The sequence below is a fragment of the Psittacula echo genome (genome assembly GCF_963264785.1).
Source record: "Psittacula echo genome assembly, chromosome: 5".
NCBI classification, from domain to species: domain Eukaryota; kingdom Metazoa; phylum Chordata; class Aves; order Psittaciformes; family Psittacidae; genus Psittacula; species Psittacula echo.
Genome location: NC_137739.1, coordinates 82591529 through 82614989, shown reverse-complemented (window position 1 = coordinate 82614989; position 23461 = coordinate 82591529). Strand labels below are relative to the sequence as shown.

The 23461-nt window shown below is 41.9% G+C and overlaps 2 protein-coding genes across 2 annotated transcripts in view; one reads left to right on the top strand and one right to left on the bottom strand.

Moving 5' to 3' along the window:
• Nucleotides 1–21273, top strand: part of ITPKA (inositol-trisphosphate 3-kinase A) — a 68069-nt gene extending 46796 nt beyond the window's left edge. Inside the window, exon 8 of the transcript XR_013956829.1 lies at nucleotides 21138–21273. The gene's annotated coding sequence lies outside the window, so the exon portion shown is untranslated. The remainder of the gene's footprint in view (nucleotides 1–21137) is intronic.
• Nucleotides 1–23461, bottom strand: part of LTK (leukocyte receptor tyrosine kinase) — a gene marked incomplete at its 5' end in the record, with an annotated part of 101170 nt that overhangs the window by 5950 nt on the left and 71759 nt on the right. The window contains 20 exon segments of the mRNA XM_080617678.1: nucleotides 315–405; nucleotides 587–721; nucleotides 2095–2196; nucleotides 2787–2879; nucleotides 5507–5604; nucleotides 7804–7933; nucleotides 10420–10484; nucleotides 12857–12947; nucleotides 13842–14028; nucleotides 14660–14770; nucleotides 16030–16182; nucleotides 16692–16790; nucleotides 17330–17512; nucleotides 18426–18485; nucleotides 18488–18530; nucleotides 18532–18561; nucleotides 18563–18583; nucleotides 19107–19238; nucleotides 21264–21414; nucleotides 21950–22127. Of these exon segments, the coding sequence (XP_080473804.1) occupies nucleotides 315–405; nucleotides 587–721; nucleotides 2095–2196; nucleotides 2787–2879; nucleotides 5507–5604; nucleotides 7804–7933; nucleotides 10420–10484; nucleotides 12857–12947; nucleotides 13842–14028; nucleotides 14660–14770; nucleotides 16030–16182; nucleotides 16692–16790; nucleotides 17330–17512; nucleotides 18426–18485; nucleotides 18488–18530; nucleotides 18532–18561; nucleotides 18563–18583; nucleotides 19107–19238; nucleotides 21264–21414; nucleotides 21950–22127 (2153 nt within the window).

The window sequence follows — 23461 nt, the reverse complement described above, 5'->3', positions numbered from 1 at the left end:
AGAATAAGGACCTTGAAAGAGATTCTAAATACATTTGTATCACAAATGAAGGACATTTTGCTACTGAAGAAGCTGAGAGCTGAAAGCACCCACTTCCACAGGAACAGCATGACCTCATTTTGGTTGGGCTGAAGAGTGAAGATGGATACCAGAAAACCCAAATGAAGAGAGCAGTTGAGCCAACAGCACCAATTGGGAAAGTAACTAAATCAGTCTGCCAGGACTCTCCACTTGTTTGGGGCACTAAAGCTAGTGCCTTTGGATAGCTGGCATTCCATGGATTATCATCCATCTGGATACCAAAAGACCAGTACCTGTGTGCAATACTTGATTCTTTCGAGGATGGTGGAGAAGTTTGGCCGATACTCCGGGCTGTGCTGCCAGCACTGGGTCATGATCCGGTACCTTGAAGTACGTTTAAAAAGAAAATACATCCATTGATCAAGAAAGAGAATCATGTAAAAGGTGTTTCTGAATGAAGTGATCATGGGTTCAAAGGAACTTCAGTTCCCTGACTAAAGGTGCCTTTGTCGAACCTGTTTGATACCCACTGTTCCTTGTCTTCTGGAAGTAAGGAAATACTTACACTGGTCCTGGACAGTTTTTCGGTGGATCCATTCTTCCTCCACTGGTGACAAATTCCAGCACTTCCTGATTGGTTTTGCAAGGGTAGGGCATGTAGCCTAGAGAGAAAATCTCCCAAAGCAGCACACCAAAGGACCTGTGTCAGAAACCAGCCAGCAATACCAATTAGGTGCCATTTGTGCTCCATAAACCTGGCACGAAGTGTAAGTAACACCACAGCAACAACCTTTAGAAGCTGAAGGCTAACCACAGTAATGTGCAATTAGCATGATTATGAGTCAACTTTAATATGAAAACCAAACAAAATCTTTGCTCAAGCTCCAAAACCAGTTTTGCAGAGGCTTCAAAATACTTAAATAACTCTGAACTTGTTCTTTCTGCTGCATTCCTTATTTCTAGACCAGGAAATGCCAGAGAACCCTTTGCTATGTATGGTCTAACCGAAAATAACTGTTTGCTCTGGCATGGAGATTCCTACTTTACTTGGGAAGACTCAAGATATTTGGATCATGCTTGGGAGCAGGATGCTCAAGAGTAAAATAGAGTAAGAGGCATCCAGTGAAACTGAAAGGCAGCAGCATTTCCTTTTTTTGTCATGATGTGGATGCTCTGTTTTATATCCACAGGTCAGTTAGCAGTGCCACTGAAAATAACATGTAAGTTCTTAGAGCCAAGGAGTCAAGAGGGTTGTAAGAGTCACTATTTGTTGCAAAGGTGGAAGAAATTTCCAGTACATGCGTGTTACTTAGAATAGTCTTTTACAGGAACAGTAGCACTTTCCTCCAAAATATTTAGCACTGGCTGCTCACAGTTAGGGACTGATAAGCAATCCCTTCCGGCGTCACCGACAGCTCCAGGAAACTGGGTCAGTGTGGCATTTAAGGGAATAGCTCAGTACAGTACATTGAGGAATCTACTGTACAGGGAGAGAGGCGTTCTTAAGCAATTGGAAAGCTTCCATTCCCCAGCACCTGTGCATGAATTTGCTAGTGTTGAGGGGGTGCTTATTTTAAAGAAGATGAAGTTACATGAGGAATCAATATATAAATAGTGTTTCCTCAGCAACCAGTAAGGACTTCTGGTTAAATCTGCTCACAGAAAGAAATGGTACAGAAGCAATCCTTTTTCTGTAAATGACAGAGTCATTTACATGACATAAGCAGGCCTTGTCACCAAGAGGAACTGCGTAAGAGATACTGAGGTCTGGATTTTTAACTGAGACTTCTTGGGGATCTAAACTGCTTTCTCTTTTCACTTCTTGACTACCTTTATGTGATACTCTGCATTTATGTATAGAGAATTTTTATTACTGCCATTTACATTAGATCTTTTAATTTTCATTCAGAATTCTTTAGCCATGCTTCTAGGGAATGTAGAGGGAAGAGCTGCAATAATTTTCTGGGAATTTCTGACACTTTTTAAGGTTTCTGCTAAGCAGATGTTTTTTTCTTGAGCAATTTCTTGACCCTTAACACTGAGTAGCAGAAACGATTAAAAGACATTTGTTACCAAGTATCAGTCTTGGAGGTGAAAATGCCCTCTAGGAAAGCTTCTGGTGGCATCCACTTGACAGGAAGCATGGCTCTTCCTCCTTTACGGTAGTAACTTGCTCTGGGAAAGGTAAAAGACATGGAGAATGTCACAGTCAGAAAGGGCTCAGATACAGAAAAGATCTTATCTCCACAGCAACAGCAGCTGGGGATTGCATGCAGCAGTGGGAGCCAAGTGAGAAAAGGAAAAGCCATCAACACAAACGGTGCCTTGAAGCAGTATTTTATAACCTCTTTGCAATTGGGATGGAAACTGAAGACATCAAATGTTATACTGCTTTGCACAGGGTGCTGATGCAGCAAGTCTTCTGGACATCATAAACTGAGAATTATGGTTGAGGGGGTTATTATTTATTTAAGATTATATATGATCAACCAGCTAATAAATGTGCCTATGCTTGGCCTAGCATCCACATGTGTTTGCAGTGTTCCTTGGGGCCCAGTCTGGAATAAACACAGTTGAAGTGTATTGGCTAGTAGGCATAGACATGTTAATTTACAGTCCGTTAACCTCCAGCTAGTTAACTGGTAATCAAATTCAGGCATACAATGGATGGTTCCACTGCTTCAGGTACTATGAGAAGGTTCAAACTGGTCAAGATTATACAGGTTACAGAGTTATTCACAGGACTGAAATGGCTTTTCACCTACCTGTAAATATCTCTGGCCATCCCAAAGTCACCAATCTTGGCTATTCGTCCTGCTCCAGTGCAGGTCAAAAGGCAATTCCTTGCAGCTATATCTCTTTTATCAAAATAAAATAAATTATAATTCTAAAAGTAGCTAAAGAAATAAAGAAAGAATATTAGACCCAGTCCTTTAAGTCTTAGTTGAGTCATCTTTACACAAATGAGAAGAGCCTTATTAAACATAAGAAATAATGCCAGCTACATAACAATTTTTATTAACCACAATTCTTAAACCACATTTACATCACATTTTCTACCCAGTGTTTTCCAAGCATTCGCCACTCCTGTCTCCTTTCACTAAGGCAGAAAGCAGGGTCAGTGTCAGACCAGAGACAGATTCAAACCCTTTTGCTTCAGCCACATTACGACAGATGTCTTTTTTGCTCCATCTAGAGTGGCAACTCAGCAGTGTCTCCATCAGTTACAGATGTGATGCTATTGGGTAGTCTTAGTAAACTGCTTGAAAAGTCAATATAGAACCAGATTCAGTAAGCGGTTGCTTTGTTGCTTCTGGATATCTCCTGTGGAGCAAAGTAAAGCTACATATTGGAGCAGCAGTTTGCTGAGTGCAAGTTTAGCTTGCGACACATGGCAGTGATGAGTCCATGGCCAAGACTGAAGGATTTGTGTTCATTTTAAATACTAATTCCTAAAGGAAACTCATTAAAAATCATAGCACTGTGGGGGTCCTGCTGACTGCCAAGAAAAATCAGCTCCTTGAACAACTCATATGTTTCTTCCCACTGCCAGCCTTGAAAAATCCCTCAAGATCTGAAAGTCAAGCTCTGCTTTCTCTTCCATCTGCTGTGACTCCTAGATAACAAGACCTGCCCTTAGTGACATCGCCACAACCCACTACACTACCTTTTTACCCCAGGATACCTGTTATCTGTAATTATAACCTTCTTCCCTTCCCAATCCACTCTAAGTAATACTGACATCATTAACAAATACTAATACAGAACCTGAATGAAATTCCTTCTATATTGATTTCCTGAGTTATTGGCTAAAACAAAATAAGTCCTTTCACAGGTTGCTTATATTACAGACCTAACAGTGCAAAAACTGATCCTGAGAGCTTTTTAAAAGTCATATGCTGCTGTTAAGAGATTCAAGCACTAGTTTCTTCCACTTCTCTCCCAAAATGGAGATTGGTCTTGAGCAATAACAGCTTGCCTGTCCATTTGTCGACATAAATGTTGGACGTTCTATATGATGACTGCTGTGCTCAGTGACATACGAACAGCAGGGAACATCTACCTGACAGGAGAGATGAAGACTGATTTTATAAAACACTTGCAGAGAAAATTTCTGTTGAGTTTCTGTTGGACTTCTTGCAGCACAAGCAAAACTTGTCCCTTATCATAAATTCAGTAGATCAGGGTGGGTGGAGGTTGATGAAGGATATTACTATTACAGTAAGGATTCTTTTAATCGCTGTAGTGATTAACTCTGAAGATTCCAATTAGAATACTGGTCCTCTCATGTACTTACTAAGAGATGCAAGAGCGACAACTTCTTGCACTCTTACTGCTCTTTTTTAATGACAGAAAACTCTAGTACTTTTTTCCAAAGGAACTTAATTATTGTTCCAATCTAAAGGAGACTGAAAACTATCTCAAATGCTGTAATCATAAAGCCATAACGTATCCCATATCTCAGCCTCATGGCTTTTTGCCCCAGCTGCTGATTACCACGTGTTTCCCTCACCTTCTCCAGTCTCTACCTGCCCTTTCCCAGCTCTGCCTATTTGCTGTGTGCAATGTCATGTGTACGTACACGTGCTTGTGCGCGTGGGGTGAATCAGTTGTCTACTTGCATAACTTCAGGCTGCATGTTGCTTTAGTTAGAGCCTGTGACCCTCTTGTCTGCAGGTCTCTCCTTTCCTTTTAACACAAGAGCTGATCTCAGCATGGCGTTCAGGAAGGAATTCAGCTGCACGCTATGCCTGGGAACATTATGAGCTGAAACAACTCGTAATCAGAAGCAAAGGAATCTGATATCCAACTGGGAATTTTAAAAGGCTACCTATAATAAACTTTACCTCTTTTATAATAGTTTATTCTTATTGAAGCCTGCCATATCAACATTTTTTTTTTCTCTACAAAAGAGGAAAAACAATTGTGAACAGACAAATACGGGCTCCCAAAGACCACTCAGCAGGTCAGCTGCTGAGCTGGGAAGGAAGCCTTAGAGTTGCTTTTTTACCTCCTATTATCCCTGTTCTAGTATCCCTGTTCTACCCTTCTTGAGTCGATGGCTCAAATATGATGGCATGTCCTGTGCTGATGGGATAGGGAAAACGTTAAGTCAAGATAGGGAGACAAAAAAGAGAGAAATGGAACCTTATTGTCTTAGAAGCTAACACAGACTGACACTACCATCTAGTGGACTACAGGGCTAATCTCAAATGTGGCTATTGTAGGTACCTGAAAATTAACACTTGAAAACAGTAACTGCAAACAGAATATTCCTTTCTCCCCATCAGCATAAAGAGCTGTGCAGAGCCTAACTCCTACCAAAAACCACTGAGACCAGCCCAGATATCTAAGCACAAGCCTGTACTGGTAGAGGAATTTCTGTCTTCCCCCTGGAGATTAGTTCTGTTTAATCCACTGCAAATGGAAACTATATGAGCTTCACGCACGCTGGGATACATCAGAAGGGACTGTTTCTCCTCACCTGTGGATGAAATGATTCTCTTCCAGATATTTACAGCCACAAGCAATATCCCTAGCGATGTTCAGCAGGTCCTGCATTGTTAGAGTGGATGGTTGATTCTGGAAAGGGACACAAAGAAAATGGTAAAGGGAATAGTGAATTAGGATATAGTTCAGGATATAGTCCATCCTGGTGCTGGACTTCGTGAAATCAAAAGACAAGAAGGTTTAAAAGGTGAGATGGGAGAGAAACTTCACACCCACCCACCCACTCACCCACCCACACACTTTTAAAGACTGGATTAATAATCGTCAAGAGAAAGTAGCACATGAACTCAGAGAGAGAGCAAAGATGCACGAGTGTGCATCTCTGCACCTGCAGTCAGCATTCAGCAACGTATCTGTTCATGTGGAATGATGGAGATTACCCTCAGGAGCAGTATGTAAAAAAGGGATGATTTACCACAGACTCAGGGGCCGGTACTAGCCCTTCACCATCTGCACTTCCGTAAGAACAATAAAGAAGTTTCTCTCCAGGTGCCCTGCTTATTTTCATCCCGTCATTTATTTCCCCACGGGGAAATTTCCTTGGTGCTTCTCCTGGAACTTTGGTATTGCTTTTAGGAAGGGTGGGGAGAAATTTCTACACTGCTGATCATAAGCCTGAGAGATATCAAATAAATTGTTCGTTTTAAGGCTGCTTTTGTTTCTGGATGCCGATATCGCTGCAATTTCTCACGCTCAAACCACATAACATACACTACAGCTCTGTTTTTATTGGCTAGGAAAGTTATTGCACAAAGATCTTGGATATCTGCCGTGGAGAATTATTATAGCTATAAAGTAGGCATTTCTGGAGAGGAAATGAAGAGCAGGGAGGAGAAATAGAACCGCAGAGCTGAACCTTATCTCTGTTCTGGGACCCCTCTGTCAGAAGAATGTGATGGACCTGCATTTTCTCTGCAGCCAGGGAAACATGTTTGAAATACATTAGTGATGGGGCTAGTTCTCCTTTCAGAAAAGGTGTACAGGGACGTTTGTTGAGTACCAAGAGGGCTTCAACTGTTGTATTTGCTATCTGCTACCATACCAGCTAACATAGCAGCAGTTTGTTTTCATGATATTTAAAAAATAACTGTTCTTTACATTACAACTATGACTAATATTCAAATAAGAGCATTTATTATTCTCTGCTGCCCACAGACTTCATATACTTACAAAAACTGTACCACTTTCAGTATAAATGCCAAGAATAAAGATATACAAACTGCTCCATCTGGGTGCTGTTATACCACTGTAAGTACATTTAATTAGTATATTTACTCCTTTATGAGGAAGAAATTAAGCTCAGTGTTTCAACAACACGTTAATACCAGCACAAGGGTGTACACACATGAAGCTATGTCATCTTAACTATTTGGGGTGGTTGTGTGTGTGGAGGAGAAGCTGTGCTACTGCATCATGTGGTGTAGGAGTACATGAGGCACCAGTCAGCCTCCGCCTGCCCCTGTAGGCAGCCAGCATAGGCACCTCAATACAATAAGAAATAACATAGAATCAGGCTTAACTCTTCTTTTTTTTGAAGGCTCCACTGAAATAAAAACATATTCATTTAACAGAGGTGCCCAAGATGCCACTGTTAAACAAGAACAAATATCTGGAATCAGCTGTCCATTAGAAGAACATTGAAATTAATTAATTTCAAATATTCACTGTACTTGGTTGGCATCAATACAGCATTAGAAGTCAGAGATCATTTGCAAAACCCTTCATGACAGCTTTTTATAAAGGTGGGGGGGGTTTAAACAAAAATATTTGCCTTGATAATTTCATTTGCACTGATTCAAATCCCTGTCACAGTGCTACATGTAGGCTCACCTCTTCAACTGGTACAAATTTGTGCATCTCCACATGGTGCTGATGCACACCTGCTGAGGACCTAGGGTTACAAATTCCCATTACTGCATATCAGTGTTATAACTTCAGCCCCTCACACACCATCAGAGTACACAGAAAACAAGGCAGACATTGAGGAAAGAAAGTCCCTTAATTTGTAGTCCAGTTGACAGAGAACTCTGGAACAACAGGACAGGATTTTAGTCTTTCCTTCTCAGTTGCTAACAGACTGGATTTCTGGCACTGCTTTCATTTTCTCTCATTGGCATCTGCTTACATCAAGTAGTCAGAGGTATATATCCAGAAGTTTGTAAGAGCTGGGAAACATGCACAGCCCTTCTTGGCTTCAGTGTCCAATTCATAAAACTAATAGAAACAATCATACTAAAATGAACCACAAGCTTAGCAGAGAAGTTATCTCACCACTCTGGGTCGATTCTGCCGAAGGAAGCTCTTCATATCGCCTCCAGCCATGAGCTCAAGCAGAATGAAGCGAGGCAGCGTCTGCAGGCTAACACCGATGCACTGCACGATATTTTGGTGATTGAACTTACTGAAAGTCAACATCACAGGAACATGGAAGAGAAAGACAGCATTAGCACCTGGCCAACGTGCATCACACTCACTGCCCTGAGCTCTGACAAGCTGGATTGAAGTAAATCCTGATGCAGTGCGAATTACCAAGTTCCTACTTCAGCCACATCAAAATGCTGCCCTGATTACAACAGCCCCAAACTCTGGGTTATGACTGGCTTTGCCCATGAAAAGTTTTCAACAGAAGATATGAAAAGCTGAAAGTAAAGCAGAGCCTTCTGTCTGTAAAGAAGGAATTTAATGGACACTGACTGAAAGATGGGAATGACATGAGAGGGAAAAGAAAGTTAAGCACTTCAAATATGCAAATATTATTGACCTTTGTGAAACAAACTCTGACTGGTGGGGATTTTACTTGAGCATTGGTTATTTTAAATATACTGCTGTAAAGTCTGGTGGACTCAGTTCAGTATCTAGTCTACCAAAGAGGGACTCAGCTACTACCTACTGCAGCAGCAGCTTTCTGTCTCTTACAAAAGAAAGCTGAGATTGTCAAGAAGCTCAGTAAGACTCAAGACATTAGAAAGCAGCATCTTCCCTTGGTGATTACCTGGATAATATAGGAACTAAAAATGGAAAGCTGGGGAAGAGAAAGAGTCGTGTGATACTAACTAAATCAAAGTGCTCCATAATTGTTCAAAATTGCTCTTAAAAAAAACCTCCATACATCAGTGTTACCTCCTGTTCAGCTGCCAAAGTTCTTGCAGATTTTAGGAAGTGGCACTATGTCACAAGATTCATGCTTTAATAGCAGAAAACCAGCACCTAGGTATGAGCTGGGCCAATGAGAACAGGAACTTTTTGTTGCACAAATTAAAAACACGTCAACACTGATCACTGACAGTCAACCCCAACTATACTGCTGCTTTAAAGTCACCCTTGACTATACTATTGTTTGAAGGTTATGGATTTGTGTTAATGAATTAAACTCTAAGACTGTAATACTTAAAGTACAGGAGGGTAATAAGAATGGCTGGCTGTTACTCTCTCCAGGGAGGTTTTATAGATCTCAGTTCACTGTTATAAGGTCATACAGATGAGACCTTATAAAGGTTCCGTCCAGCTTACAAAGATGTTATAAGCCAGAACACATCGAAGAGAAGTGCCCACACTGGGAAAAGGGCTATGTTCCATCTGTGCACGCTATACACAGAGAGCCATATTCACTACCTACAGAGGTTTCAGAGTGTATCACTCAGTTATCTTTGTGCAAAGGAACAGTAAAAGCCCAGGACTTTCACAGCAAAAAGCACTTACTTATGGCAAATGGCTCTACAGATGAGAAAGGCAAAAAGGTTGCACATATAACTTAGCTAATAACTAAAAGCCACAATGGGAAAAACTTTTCACACTTTCTCCTTCAGCTGCCAAACCTGCTCTTACAAAATTTCTTACTTTTATTCTTAAGAGATAATATACTTTATGCCCTCACATCCAAGCCTAAAAACATACCTTCTTGGCACACAGCTTGTGTTGTACTACCTTGGTGCTGCTCTTACAGAGGCTGAACTTCTGAGTCACTGCACAGGTGGCTCTTATCTTCAGCTTTCCTATTGCTTTCCATTTCATCATTGACAATTTGTTTTAGCAAGAGCTTCAGGACATGATTTATAGTTCATAAAAGGGCAATGAGCTTCTTTGAAAAGGAAAACATTTCAAATGCAGAACATGTTTGTACAAAGATGTCATGCCTTTTTACTCCTCTGACCATGACCTGCAGAGCCCTGCAGCAATTTTTGTTGAGATGTTGTACTGGGTTTGGGTGGGATAGAGTTCATTCTCTTCACAGTAGCTGATATGGTGCTATGCTTTGGATTTGTCATCAAAACAGTGTTGATAACACATTGATATTTTAGCTATGTATTTAGTTGTGGATGCCCCACCATTGCCCCAGTGTTCAAGGCCAGGTTGGATGGGGATTTGAACAACCTGGTCTAGTGGAAGGTGTCCCTGCCCATGGCAGGGGTTGGAACTGAATGAGCTTTCAGGTCCTTTTCAATCCAAAGAATTCCATGATTCTGTTGCTGAGCAGTGCTTACACAGCATTAAGCCTTTTCACACCATCTCACCAGCGAATGGGCTGGGGGTGCACAAGAAGGTGGGAGGGGACACAGTTGGGACAGCTCACCCCAACTGACCCAAGGGATATTCCATACTTCATGCTCACCAGTAAAAGCTGGGGGAAGAATGAGGAAGTGGGGGTCATTCAGAATTTGGCATTTATGCATGATGAAGCCCTGCTTTCCTGGAAATGGCTGAAACTCTGCTACCTTGCTTGAGATTCACAAGTAGCTGAAACTAGTAACTCATATGCTACTAAAATACCATCTGGTGAAAAATAAGGGTGGATTTCTTTTCCAAACCAAAGCAAGATAAATTATTCTTATTACTTGCATGACTCTTTTTCTGCCCACCCACCATCAGTATAAAAACCTTAAACTGTACCTGATAATCAATGCTTCCATTAGGAAATCCATCTCATCCTGCTCAGAGCAGACTTCTGGCAGAGTCTGTTGAGAGGTAAAGACAGTGAGGACCATCCCACCAAAGAACTGAGAATACTTTGGTGACCACCAAAGGAAACAGAAAACAAAAAAGAGTGAGCATGCAACATGTGAATGACATCAGGAACCTACCAGAAGGGGCTCATCTATTCAGCACCCAGTTTTTGAACTGCATGTGACCCATTTGGTAGTTGGAACAAGAAACTAGTGACCTACTTGGAGATTTTTTTGTGTGTATTTAACTATATGCAGCATTCTGGAGCTTCAGGTATACATCAAGAAAGGCATTGGGTGAGGAAATAGAGATCTAATACACACTTTAAAATGACAGGCATTAATTTATTCTCCCTTTTCTATATGTCCACACTGCAGCGCATCCTTCCATGTCATTTGACTCACACAGCCACACGATTTCAATAATTGTACCACACAACATTACAGCTTCCACTCCTGCCAGCAGATCTGGACAGCATCTGCCACTGGTAAACATTAACCGAGAGCACAGGCAGCTGTAGAAGCACTGCCCACTGCTGCGCCCACTGGTTTAACATCACAGGATGGTCTGGCCGCAGCTGTGTGTAGTGCCTGCCTGACAAACTGCACACAGAGAGGAGAGGTGGGACGTTCACTGCTCAGTGTGGTGAGGCTGGCATGGAAACGGAAGACAGTGTTACACATCTCTCTCTCTAATAAGTGATTGCTTCACACAGGACAGTGCAGATGATCTATTAAATTGGTGGAATAGCGACAGACAATATGTGGAGTAGGCTGCAAATATATGGTTTAATTTATTCCCTGTATACAGCTGCTTCTTCTGCATAGTCAGATCAGGACTGATACGCTCCTTCAAGCTCATAAAGCAATGTAAGCATGGTCACAGCTTGGGCCCCATGGATACTCTACTGGTTTCCAGCCAGCAAGAAGAGCTGCCTTTTGGTGGTGTTCAGGGTGCCACTTTACAGGGAACTGTGTGAACAAATGGGCAGACAGGGCCCTAACAAGTAGCCATCATTGCTGAGACCTTCAAAACTGGTAACAGCCCCACTGGATTATCACAACTGAACAACATGCTGATCTATTTCTGCTCCCCACTGTGCTGTGGTGCCTCTGCCAGTCTGGACAGTGAAACTGGGCTGGGCAGTTACAGCTGCTTGCCAGTTTCTGTTGTGGGATTTCATTCATATTTGTTCAGTGGCACAGGAAGTTCATAACAAAATGTCATAAAGCATGATCCTTTCACCTTGGTTGTTTGCTTGTTTTAAAAAGAGTTTTGAAAGATAGTATGAATAATGGTAGAACTTCTTTTTATTAATGAAGGCCACCTTTTGGGCTGAACCTATAGAAGGTTCTCTGAGTCAGAAGCTTATAAAAGAACAAAAGCAGGCCTATAAGCATCCTTATCTTTAGGGCTGAGTAACTGACAAATCCTTAGGCAACAGCAGTAATTTCAAAGAAAGCCAGCCTGTTATCTTTTGCTATTAATGACATGGAAATGAGCATGATATCTCAGTTTATATTCACAGTGTGCATTAATAAGAGTACCTGAATGTTTCCCATGTGGTAGACAAACACTACTCTCAGTATAAAGAAAATGTAGCTGGGAAACAATACAAGTTTTTAAATATGACAATGTTATGTGAAAAACTTAGGAGAAAGCTCTCAAACCCATTGAAATGCAGAAGTAATAATGTATAAGCATTACTATAAATGTTTACTGTTTGCTGCCTTATAAATGCTTCACACTAATATTTGCCAGAGCTTGCTTTCTTTATATAAGATTCAGAAATCCTCTTCTAGTCCACAATGTCCCCAGAATGTCTGTCTGGTGCTATGTTTTCCCCATAAGTTTCTTTTTTTCTTGGCTAACTCAGATCTGTAAATCATCATGGCAGAAAAGCTCCTGTGGCAGATTCTCTGCTGGGGTGAACTGATGGGTCTGTGTTGATTTCAAGGGAGCTATATTTATTTATGTTGATGGAGAATTTGTTATTTTAACTAACCATATTAGGCAGTCTCCAGGTGCCTAATTCACACAACTTTCCATCTCAGAGAACTGATTCTATCTCTCCTGAGCAATGGGAATGGAGCTTACAGAACAGATTGCCCTTTTTAGATTCTTCTCCTAGTTAGACCATAACTTACAGCCATTAGGCATACAACAAACAAGACATGCTTTTCTTTCAACCTGCTGCTAGTGTCATATAGATTAAAACTCAAACTTTATCATTCCTGGATGCAGCAATGTATGGAAACCTGCATCACATACATGCATATGTCATTACGCATGCGATGAACGTGAATCTCCAGATGGACCAGTAATAAGATAATATGGCTCTTATAGGTAATTATTGTTGTATAAGAAATTTGTGGGCACTGACCTTGATAGCCACTTGAAGAGGGTTGGGATCCCCTGCGATGCCTACCACAGTTCCCTCATAAACCTCACCAAATGCACCATGTCCTAATGCCCTGGAAGGAAAAAACCAAAACAAAACCAGAGAAAGAACAGATGTTACTATGCTCTTACTGGGCATATATGGGCATATGCCCTTACTGGGTCCCTATACTTGGGACCCAGTGTTCCCAATCTGCTCTCTTCATCCAGCCCAAAACCAGGAATAGAACCTGCTGTAAGAGACTGAATCAACAGCAGAGTTTTGTTTTCATCTCAAAGCTTCTGAAAGTGACTTCTCAGTATTTTCTGCCACTGTCACTAAAACAGGGAGGTTGGATCCTTGATGGTTCTGAACACGTAAAGCAGCCTGTTCAATCCCAGGGCCCTATTACCAAGTGTGGCGATAGCAAGGCAAGACAGAACTGGAGAACAACAGAGCGAGGTAGCTGCAAGCTGATGTCTTTAGGAGATGGTGTAAGACAGTGTATAAAAATGGTGACGTTTTTCCTTCTAAGTTTCACATAACTTTGATCAATATCCTCTGGATGATACAGAGCCAAAGAGCAACATAGCGTGTATTTCCTTGTGACAGGAAATGCTGAAAAAGAAATACTGCTATAGATTTGGAAGGGAATTATTGCCAGGTAGCAAGTTTAATCCTAGACATTAAAAAAAAGAGGTGAAATACCCTATGCTGTGTGTGGGAACATGGAGCAGGAGACTCATAAATGTATACTTCTGCCTGAGGACTTTATGGAATCAAAATATCTTAGAGAACACAGTAAGTTCCATCATATTTTGGCTGGCTTGGACTAGGTGCTTTCCAGTTAGTCAGACAGCTGGCCCTTGTTTTCTTGTCCTGGATACTTGATGATGAGCAAAACAAGCATGTGAGCCCTACCTCTCCCTTTGCTTCAGGCTGCCTTTCCTCTCCTCTGCCAGAGAGCAACGCCTGCAGCAAGCCTTACCGAAGCAGAGAGATGTTCTTCCGTGGGATCTCCTTCAGCTCGCTCAGAGTGGCGGCCTTCCCTGCAAAGCAGTAGTTGGGGTTGTAATCCGTCATGATGGCTGATGTGCGGATTTTGCTCAGTTTATATTCTGGGCTTTGCAGTCGTGCTCTGGCTCCTTCCAGCTGCTGCTTCTTAAGGTGGTAAACTGCAGGTGGGGAGGCAAATCAAAATGCACGAGATCAACATCTGGAGAGAAATTATAATGCTGGCCACACAGAACAGAAATCCACTCCATAATTATAAATGCTCAAGAAGCATCTTCAGCTTGCCAGTATCGTGTTCTTCTCCATGCTCTGTTGTGATTCAATAGTGGATGTGCAAACAGTCTCATTTCTGCTGAGACCTAATCACCAGGGAGCAACTTAGGTTTCCTCTGCTTCTTTGTATATTGGCTGAGGAAAGGTGCATCTTGTTGGCATCAAGTCTCAAAAAGCTTATCATCTCCCAGAATTAATTCTATGTTTAATTACAGACTGTGAGTTCAGCCTATATAGCAGTGGCTGCTAAAGAAGCACCTGCTAAAAAGGCTCTCCAAGCTTTTTTCTCTGTAGCAAATACCAGGACAGAGGAGTCCTTACCCTTTGGGACTATGCTTATGCCTAACTGTGGGGTAGTGATATTTTATGTCACCTCTTTCTCTCTGTGTCCCTCTGATCTGCTTGGGAGAACACAACACTTTGGCTCCATGTATTAAAAGTAGTGGCATGTGGATGGGGCCTTTTGTTTAATTTCACCAGGAAAAACAAGTCAAACGGTGATAAGTAAATACGTCTTACTGATAGATAGGCTGCCACAAGTGAGGATCATTCCAAGCACCACAATCACAGCCACCACAGCTAGGAGAAGTGGGAGTGGCAGGTGACCTTCTGGGATAGGACCCTGGGGCACTGGAAAAAGAAAAATAGAGGTGCATTAATCAGAAAGCAACCAGAGCTGCTGTCACATCCCTCTGAAGGTTGTTCCTATTTCAGAAAACAATACAGAGATCATGACCAGACTATCTTATAAAAGTAACAGCAAATCTATCTATAGCCCTGGAAGCTGAAAAATACCTAAATAATTTTAAAAGCATTGTGCAGACAGAAAGCTGCCTGATAAAGCATAGATTTCTTATCCATACTTCAGGTTTTTTATAAATGAGTAACGTCACTGGTAACAAGTTGAAATTTTCTTGATGCTTTAGAGTTCCAAGAGATTGAGTGAGGAAATAACAGCGAATACCAGGCATCAGCTGAACAGGCACAGTGGGAAGCTGATGTGGAAGGAAGTAATTTGTGGCTTAAATAACTCAGCAGTAGGTGGTCTGTTATACCAGAGAGGTATTTACGCTTAAATATCTGATACACTCTGCCAATTCAGGAAATTTACACTATGTCTCTTTACAGATATTTTACTTTCTACCTAATCCAGACCTGAATGTTGGAGATTGTGAGAGACGCAGCTCAGCACAGAAGGAATTAACATCAGGAATGTTGAGTCATATAGAATCACAGAATCACAGAATGGTTTGGGTTGGAGAGGACCTTAAGATCATCCAATTCCAACCGCCCTGCCATAGACAGGGATGCCTCACACTAGACCATGTCATCCAAGGCTCTGTTCAGCCTGGCCTTGAGCACTGCCAGGGATGGAGCATTTACCGCTTCTTTGGGCAACCCATTCCAGAGCCTCACCACCCTTACAGTAAAGAATTTCTTCCTTAGATCCAACATGAACTTCCCCTGTTTAAGCTTGAACCCATCACCCCTGGTTCTATCGCTACAGTCCCAGATGAAGAGTCCCTCCCCAGCATCCTTATAGGCCCCCTTCAGATACTGGAAGGCTGCTCTGAGGTCTCCACGCAGCCTTCTCTTCTCCAGGCTGAACAGCCCCAACTTTCTCAGCCTATCTTCATACGGGAGGTGCTCCAGCCCTCTGATCATCCTCATGGCCTCCTCTCTACTTGCTCCAACAGCTCCATGTCCTTCTTATGTTGAAGAAACCAGAACTGCACACAGTACTCCAAATGAGGTCTCATTTCTCATAACACTGTGTTCACTGGGGCCACTAGCTGTAACTTGGGGAACTGACCATCAGAAAAGTCAAGAGGAGAGACAATACAAAGACTACAGGTGTTACCCAGTGAGGATAAAGCTTCACATCTTACCAGTGCAGGTGACGTTGTCATTGGCTAGCACAGCCCCCATCTCACATTGGCAGACTGGCAGGTTGGTGTCAGGGTCCCGCTTACAGTTGTCTGAGTGGCAGTGGCTACAATTAAGATAGATCTGAACCTCCACCTCACCGTGACTCTCCATGGCTGAACAAGGAATCAGACACAACAGATGGGTTTAGTTCAGTTTTTCCCATCTTGTTCCAGTAAGGAAAAAACCCCAACTAAAATCTAGCAGAAACAGCAGGTACCTACAACTTCTCTCATCTGCAGGACACCAAATAGTCCAGCACAGTGTTGCCACATGGAGAAACCTGATGGGAGCCAGGAGGGAAGAAGTTATTGGGTCCCTCAAGCAAACAGAGAGGCCTTGAAGTGAATTGACCTGGAAAGGTCTGGGACTGTGAACATGCAATTGAACCTGATGACTGGTGTTTCTCCTGGCTTAGATATTGAGATAAAAAAGGTCCCAGAGCATTATAGAAGTGTTTAAAGAAATTATCACAGGTAAAGATCCAACTTGCAGCGTGAAAAACGCCTGAATGAAATACACGAGAAACAAAGACTGGAGGAAAGGGAGCAGGAAAGAGGAAATAGAGAGGAAGAAGAGAAAAGGAAAAAGAAAAGAACTAAGAGGAATAGAAAGTATATTGTACCTGCCAGGGGATGCAAGAAGATTTCTCCAATGGGGTTCACAAAAGAGATGCCATCTTGCCCACCAGCTGTGATATCATCAGTGTTAGAGGCATGCCCCCCTGGGGAAAGAAGAGTATGGCTAGCTGATCAGTGCTGTGTACTGCAAAAAATGTGATGCTTCTGAGTTGCATTCATTCCTGGCTCTTATCCCCTGGGGTCACTCTGCAACCTTTCAATTATACTCATAGGTATAATGTCCTTGATTACTTGTCCTGTGCCACTTGACCCAGCCAGTACCAAGGTTAGCAAAGTGACTTACTCCAACGTAGGTTTCTCAGTTCAGCAAGGTAAAAATATATTTGCTTTAAATGAAAAAAACAAACAGAACATTTTCCCTGGGCAACTTGGAAATGAACGAAGAGGGGGTTCAACACACCTTCCAAATACTAAATCATGTAGGAACACTTCTATAACCTTGGTTTTCCTAATTAAAGACCAATGGCAGAGAGTAGGGCAGGTTTCCTGCTGCTCAGCTTTAAGTATCTGTGAATCATGTTCTGCAGCAGTGTGCCTATGCACTAAGAGCTCTAGCCCTTAACTGAAGGTGCTTTGAAGGGTACAAAATTAGACATCATGGCTATTCCCCCAGCACACTTACCTTTGTAGCCTCCACCTCCTCCACCAGAAGTACAAGCTCCTCCTCCCCCACCAAAGCCACCAGACGTGGCCCACTGGAGCTTGGCTAGTGCCTGGGGACAAGCTTGACCCCCTTCTCCACCTTCTAGAAGGGACTTCCCAGCCTGAGGAAGCAGACTCTCATCTTGCCAGCCACCACCTCCACCTTCAGTCAGAGGGTGAGAAATTAAACAAGAACAGGTTGAGAGAAGAACAAGCAAAGGAAACTAGAAGAGATACTATAGAGGGACAGAGATTGGTCCTTATTGATTTCTTAACTGCCTGCATTCAGGTTAACTAATTAAGGTTTAGAGAATATACAGACAAACCTCTTGTTGCCATAGATAATAATCATGTGGAAATTCAATGCACAGCCTGTGGTATGTGCTGCATAAACAGCACTTTAGCACCAATTTCTAGTGGCATTAGGGAAATAAGGAGCCCACCACTCCTCTTCAGGATAACTGGTTAGGGCTTGCAGCCCTGCAAGATGCTGAGTTCCCTGAGGAAACACAAATATGCTGGATTTCCTCATCTCCCTCTAGTGGCCCTTCTATAAGGCTATTACAGCACGAGATGGAGAACCACTGGATTTTTTTTTTTCTCCTAGGAATGAATTCTAGGCACAGCTGTTGCAAGATTATAAATAAGCTTCCATTTCTGGTATAATTTCCATGATATAATTCTTGTTGTTAGGGTTCCAGGGGAGTAACAGGGAAAAAGCCATCTCTTCAAAGACAATTGTTACAGTGTGGAGGAGTGGGCTCCATCTCCCAGACATCATTTTTACTGAGTCATTTCATAGAAGAGAGTAGGAGGCCTGTGGAATAGCCTCTAATGGAGCACTCATCACCTATCCTATGCATTCTCTTTTATCTGGTGACAGATAAAGAGAATACAAGACAAGAAAAGAGAATATAAACCAGCATCTGTTACAGATTATCAGCACTGTAAGAAATATGCTGGTAATATCCAGCATGTATCCAAAAGATCAAAAAGAAACTCCTCACTTCGTGCCTAATGGACAATGTATGTATTCAGCCATCTGGTTCAGATCTCATGTGGTTTTAGTGTCTCACCTGCTGCCCCAGTCCTCCCACTGACTCCAGGTACTGCAGTGCTGTTCTCAAATTGCTCCAGGGTACGTCATCCAGAGAGCTGTCCTGAGCCTTCAGATAGGCTTTTTCCTCCTCCTCCTGCTGCGATGAGCAAAGGTTTCGAAAATCCCATCCTTCTGCTGGAAAACCCCCCATCAAACATCAGAAAAACTTCACATCCCTTGGATATGCGAACTCACATAAACTCATCAAAATGCATGAAAGCATCCCAAAGAAAAGTGGTCCAAGGCCAGGGCAATACTACTGATTGCTTCCTAAGTTCATTACAGAAGCATTTTACATCATGTCCTGGGTACAAAAGTAGCTGTTTAACTAAACTCCAAGATTATGGGATTTAGTTTTTTAAGGACTGCTGCCAATATTAAAGTGGGATCCTGGTGTGATTCCCAGATCTGAGCTGTCAAGAACCAAGGAACCAGTTCGGCTAGCTTAGTGACAGTGACAAGTATGATGGATATGGAAAGACATAAAGAATTTAAATTTAAAAAACAAAAAGACAGACAGAAGAAGAGGGAGGGTAAGAGAGAGACTCCTTTTTCATCACCTTTTTTAAGAACTGAGTATCATGGGCAATGATTGACAGTGAAAATTAATTGCTCTGCTGGACACTGCTCAGAAAGGATGCAAAGAGGAAACACTTACCCTAAAGATGTAGGTTGCGCCTCCTCCACCCCCACCTCCTCCAGCCCAGTCCCTCAGGTCCTTTTTTTTCTTGTAATCTTCTTCAATGAGAGATGACTCCCCTAAGCAGATCTTCTGGGTTTCAGGATTGCTCTGAAAGGAGACAAGAGATGCACTCATGCATCAGCAAAACCAGCTCTTGAGAGTTGTCTGTATATCTCAGTATAGTAATATTGTATTATTTGTGATGTATATCAGGCATATATAAATCAGTATATATATTATCTATGGAAAGGGAACACTTCTACAAGGACTAACAGCTGAGGGATAGATCTGTCTGTTACCTCTGATTTACAAACACATTACTCATGCATGTGAAAATACAAATGCTCACAGAAAAAAACAAGGCAATACAGCAATAACTCATTGATATAACAAGTCATATTTTGCATATTTAGAACTTTTTATACACAAGAACACTAAAATGTGAGAAATTACAGGTTACTTCTCAGAACTTTCTTACTGCTGTGTATATTAGGTATTTCTCAAGGTCATAAATGCATAAAGCAGAGAGAAATGACCTGCTTACAGTTAAGGGTGACCTACTGACACACCTTGGAAGGGAAATCTCGGGTCTTAGCTTCCTATTCTTGCTAAATACTAAAAAACACTGAAAAAGCTGAAAAAGTAAAGATTGTTTGGCCATTTTAGATTTTTCTTCTTTTTGTGACACTGAGTCCCATGAGTTTCAATGACTTGGGAATCTGCCCAGTTTCACTCAGATGATGAACTCTGAATGATTTCAGAAACTGCTACATTGCTCAGTACAGGTGAAATCTCTACTTGTGTGAATCACATCATATATCTAGGCCACAAACATGGTGCCAGTTTTACCACCAGGGTCCTCTCATTCACAGAAGAAGACAAAAGATGATGAGGTAAATAAGAACCAGGGAAAAGCAAGAGGTAAATCTAAGGACAGAGCATGAAACTCTGGAGCTGCAGAACTTCCTCAGAGAAAGGAAAACAAACATTAGTTACCCAACATTCATCAGGATTCATCAGAATTTCCAATGCCAAAGAAAATTGGGCTTTGGAATTGGGAAAAATTAACAGAAACTTTTTCCAATAACATCCGCAAAAGGGAGCTAGTTAGTGCTGGGTTATACTTTGCAATTTGGAGAACAAGTCATGAAATGCAAGGGGATAATGGACAACCTTGTAGATTATGACCTAAGCCTAGAGAGTGCACTGGAGAGGGAACTGCAGATATACAAATGTATGTTTTATTTAGATAGATACAAGTCTTGTACTGTTTAAAGTGGAGAAATACTGGGTTTAGAGTCTGTTCCAGCATCTGGGTAAGACATCATACGCTTTGGGCAGCATGAATGCCTATAAGAATAGCATGTGCATCCCAAGCCTCAGAAGTCTACTTGTGGGGAAAAGGGCAAACAGCTTTGTTCCAGTGCAGGGTCTACAGATCACATTTCTGGAATGAAACTGTACCAAAGAATTCATGCTGAAAAGAGGCAACTTTTGAGCCAAAGTGATAAAGCGACTTTCAAATCATTGTGTCTAGTATTAGAGAACACATACATAAGCATTCACATCACAAATGTGAATTTCCATTTCTCATGAGTGGAATTTTTTGTCATTACAAATTCAGAGGCCAGAAGATTCCCACTGGTTTTGACAGGCTTTAGATTCAGCCCCTAGTCTCTAAGCTTACAGAGTATTTAACAGCGCAGCCACAGCACTGCTGGGTGCTTCCATATATAATAGTAAATCATCTGAAATCCTGGCAGACAGAAAGAAACCTAGGCTATGGAAAAATAAGAGAGGGAGCACACAACTCTCACCTACTTTAAGCTCCATGCTTCAAATAAGCAGAAGAAAGCTGATGAAGAACTTATTTCAAACACCAGGAGCTTAAAGCAAAGTTCCTGTGGGCTTCATATTTGTTTGCACATTTTGGGATTGTTTTTCTTTTCAGAGTTCCTTATATTTGTTTTGAGATTCTTTCTAACTTGGTTTATTGGTTCTTCCCAGCCTCCTGACTGGATGTCATTGCTGGATTCTAGGATTTCTATCTTTCATCACCAAACCCCAAGCCACCCACTGAATCTCATTGAATCGTATCTGCTAACTGCCCACATGTGCTGGTGCAGCCCTCACCCCAGGGCAGGCATCCTCCCCCTGCTGCCCCACTAAGATGTACAGCAGCTCATCTTTCTCCAGCTGGAAGGTGGCTGAGATGAAGACCCCGTGGGACCTCTTATTGTGGTTTTTGGCTCCCTTCCCCCCAGCTGCTCCATAGGCAGAAATCCTGCAAGAAAAATTAAGCGGTTAAAGAGACAAATCTCACACATCTCATCCCTAAAGCAATGCCATGCGCAAGTTCAACCCATTCTGCACTTCCAACCATTGCTTCAGAGCAGGCTCCCTGCTGCAGCATCTCATGGCTATTTTTTGTCTGGCACCCATGCAACCAGACTGCTCAAGAGGATGGACTAGCTCTACATCACTGCACTGGAGACAGAGACTTTAGGAGGAAATAGCATGAGCTGGTATAGCCAAATCGAGAAGACCAAGGTTTCGGGGCTGAAACAATGGCAGCGCTTCCACTTGACTGCATGCCCACAATCACTCCTGTTTTCATCTCTTCTCGCTCACCACTCCACCCTCCATGCTCCACAGTAGCTCAGACACAGATCCTTAACAGCTAGCACTCCTATTTCTCTCTTATTTCACTGTCACCTCCACCTACTCAGTACAGATGGTCCCACACTTACGCTTGCTGAAACTCCACAAACAGAAGATACTTAAGTGTGGCTGCCTTGCTAGCACCCAGTGGTACTCACCTGTACCGGTTTGTGGCTGGCACTCTCCAGACCTGCACTCCCCGGAGCCTGCCCTCTTTCTTCACAGTCACTGACACGTTGCTGTTCTTATAAGCACTATCACACTGAGCTTGAGTTGGCCCATGTGGACCACTGGCACCACATGTTGTGAACCACCAGAGGACAACAGATGTATCCCCTGTGATCAAAACAGCAAGAGTTGGGGCAGATGTGAACTTCCTTTTACTCCGCAGACGTGTGCAATAATGCACAGAACTATATAACTAAACAACAAATGTCACTGAAAAAAACAACTGTTTCTGTTGATACTTTCCTCAATGATACTTTGATGGCAAAATTCACGTTATTATTATTCTTCACAAAGAACATTAATGATTTTCTATATTAAAAACAGAACAAGAGAAAGACCACATTGCAACAGTATGTGCTATTTACAGAGCTTTAAAACTCAGTATTCCATTTGATCATGTGCTTATTATTATAATCATACAAAAAAACGCTTAAACTTGCATTTACAATGTTGAGAACTTGAAAGTTGCTACATGCTAAAGTTAGATTTATCTGCTCAACTTTAGTGCAGCTCCCCTGTACTAAAGTCCACTAAGATACCACCCTTAATTGTACGATCAAAGAGTACTTATATTATTCTAGTCATAGCACAACTACTGCTCTGTATATAGTCACTGTTTGCTTTTTCCTCTCTCACTTTATTTCCTGCACACTATTCAATAAATCAGGCACTGCAGATAAGCCCCATCAATGCGGGGTTAACAGGACAGGACTTCTGAGAAGAGGTTTAACCAAATTTTTCACAGACATCAAATTTCTCTTCTCAGCGCCAATAGAAAGCAAGGAGATATTATTCAACTTTCCAGATGAGAACTGAAGCATATAAGGAGAAAAAAGGGTTGAAAACATCTGTCACTTCATCTAGTGTTCATCTGTGAAACACGTTGAAAATCTGAAGTAACTTGTCTCAGGTTTGTACAAGAACCTTGTGCCAGCAACACAACTGGAAGAGCCTTTTGCTACTTTCAGAAAGGGCCTTTCTCCTCCAAGCCAAATTTTTCCTGGGTCTCATTAAGCATTATTCTTTTGTACTTTTGTATCTACAACAGTGCAGCACATAACCATCTCCTCCATTTAATAACCCTTGTCCAAGACCCAAACATATCCATCTCATCCACTGAATGAGATGAGGCCTAAGAATAAAACTTTCAATAATGCATCTAAAAACTGTATGATGCAGTGCATGCACAAGGACCAGTAAGAATCAGAACTGTTTAAAAGCTGAATATTTAAAATAGCAGTGAAAATCACATATATCCAAAATAAAAATCCTATTCTTGTTTAAATGAAAAGGCAAGGAAAACTGTCCCCAGCAGACGTTAGCATGTGAACATAGAGATGGATCATTGGAGTAATGGCAGAAGTCTCTGCCCCTTGACCTAGCAGGAAATTACAGCAGTACTGATTTGTCACATTTCAGGTGGACACAGTCTTCAGGAGGTG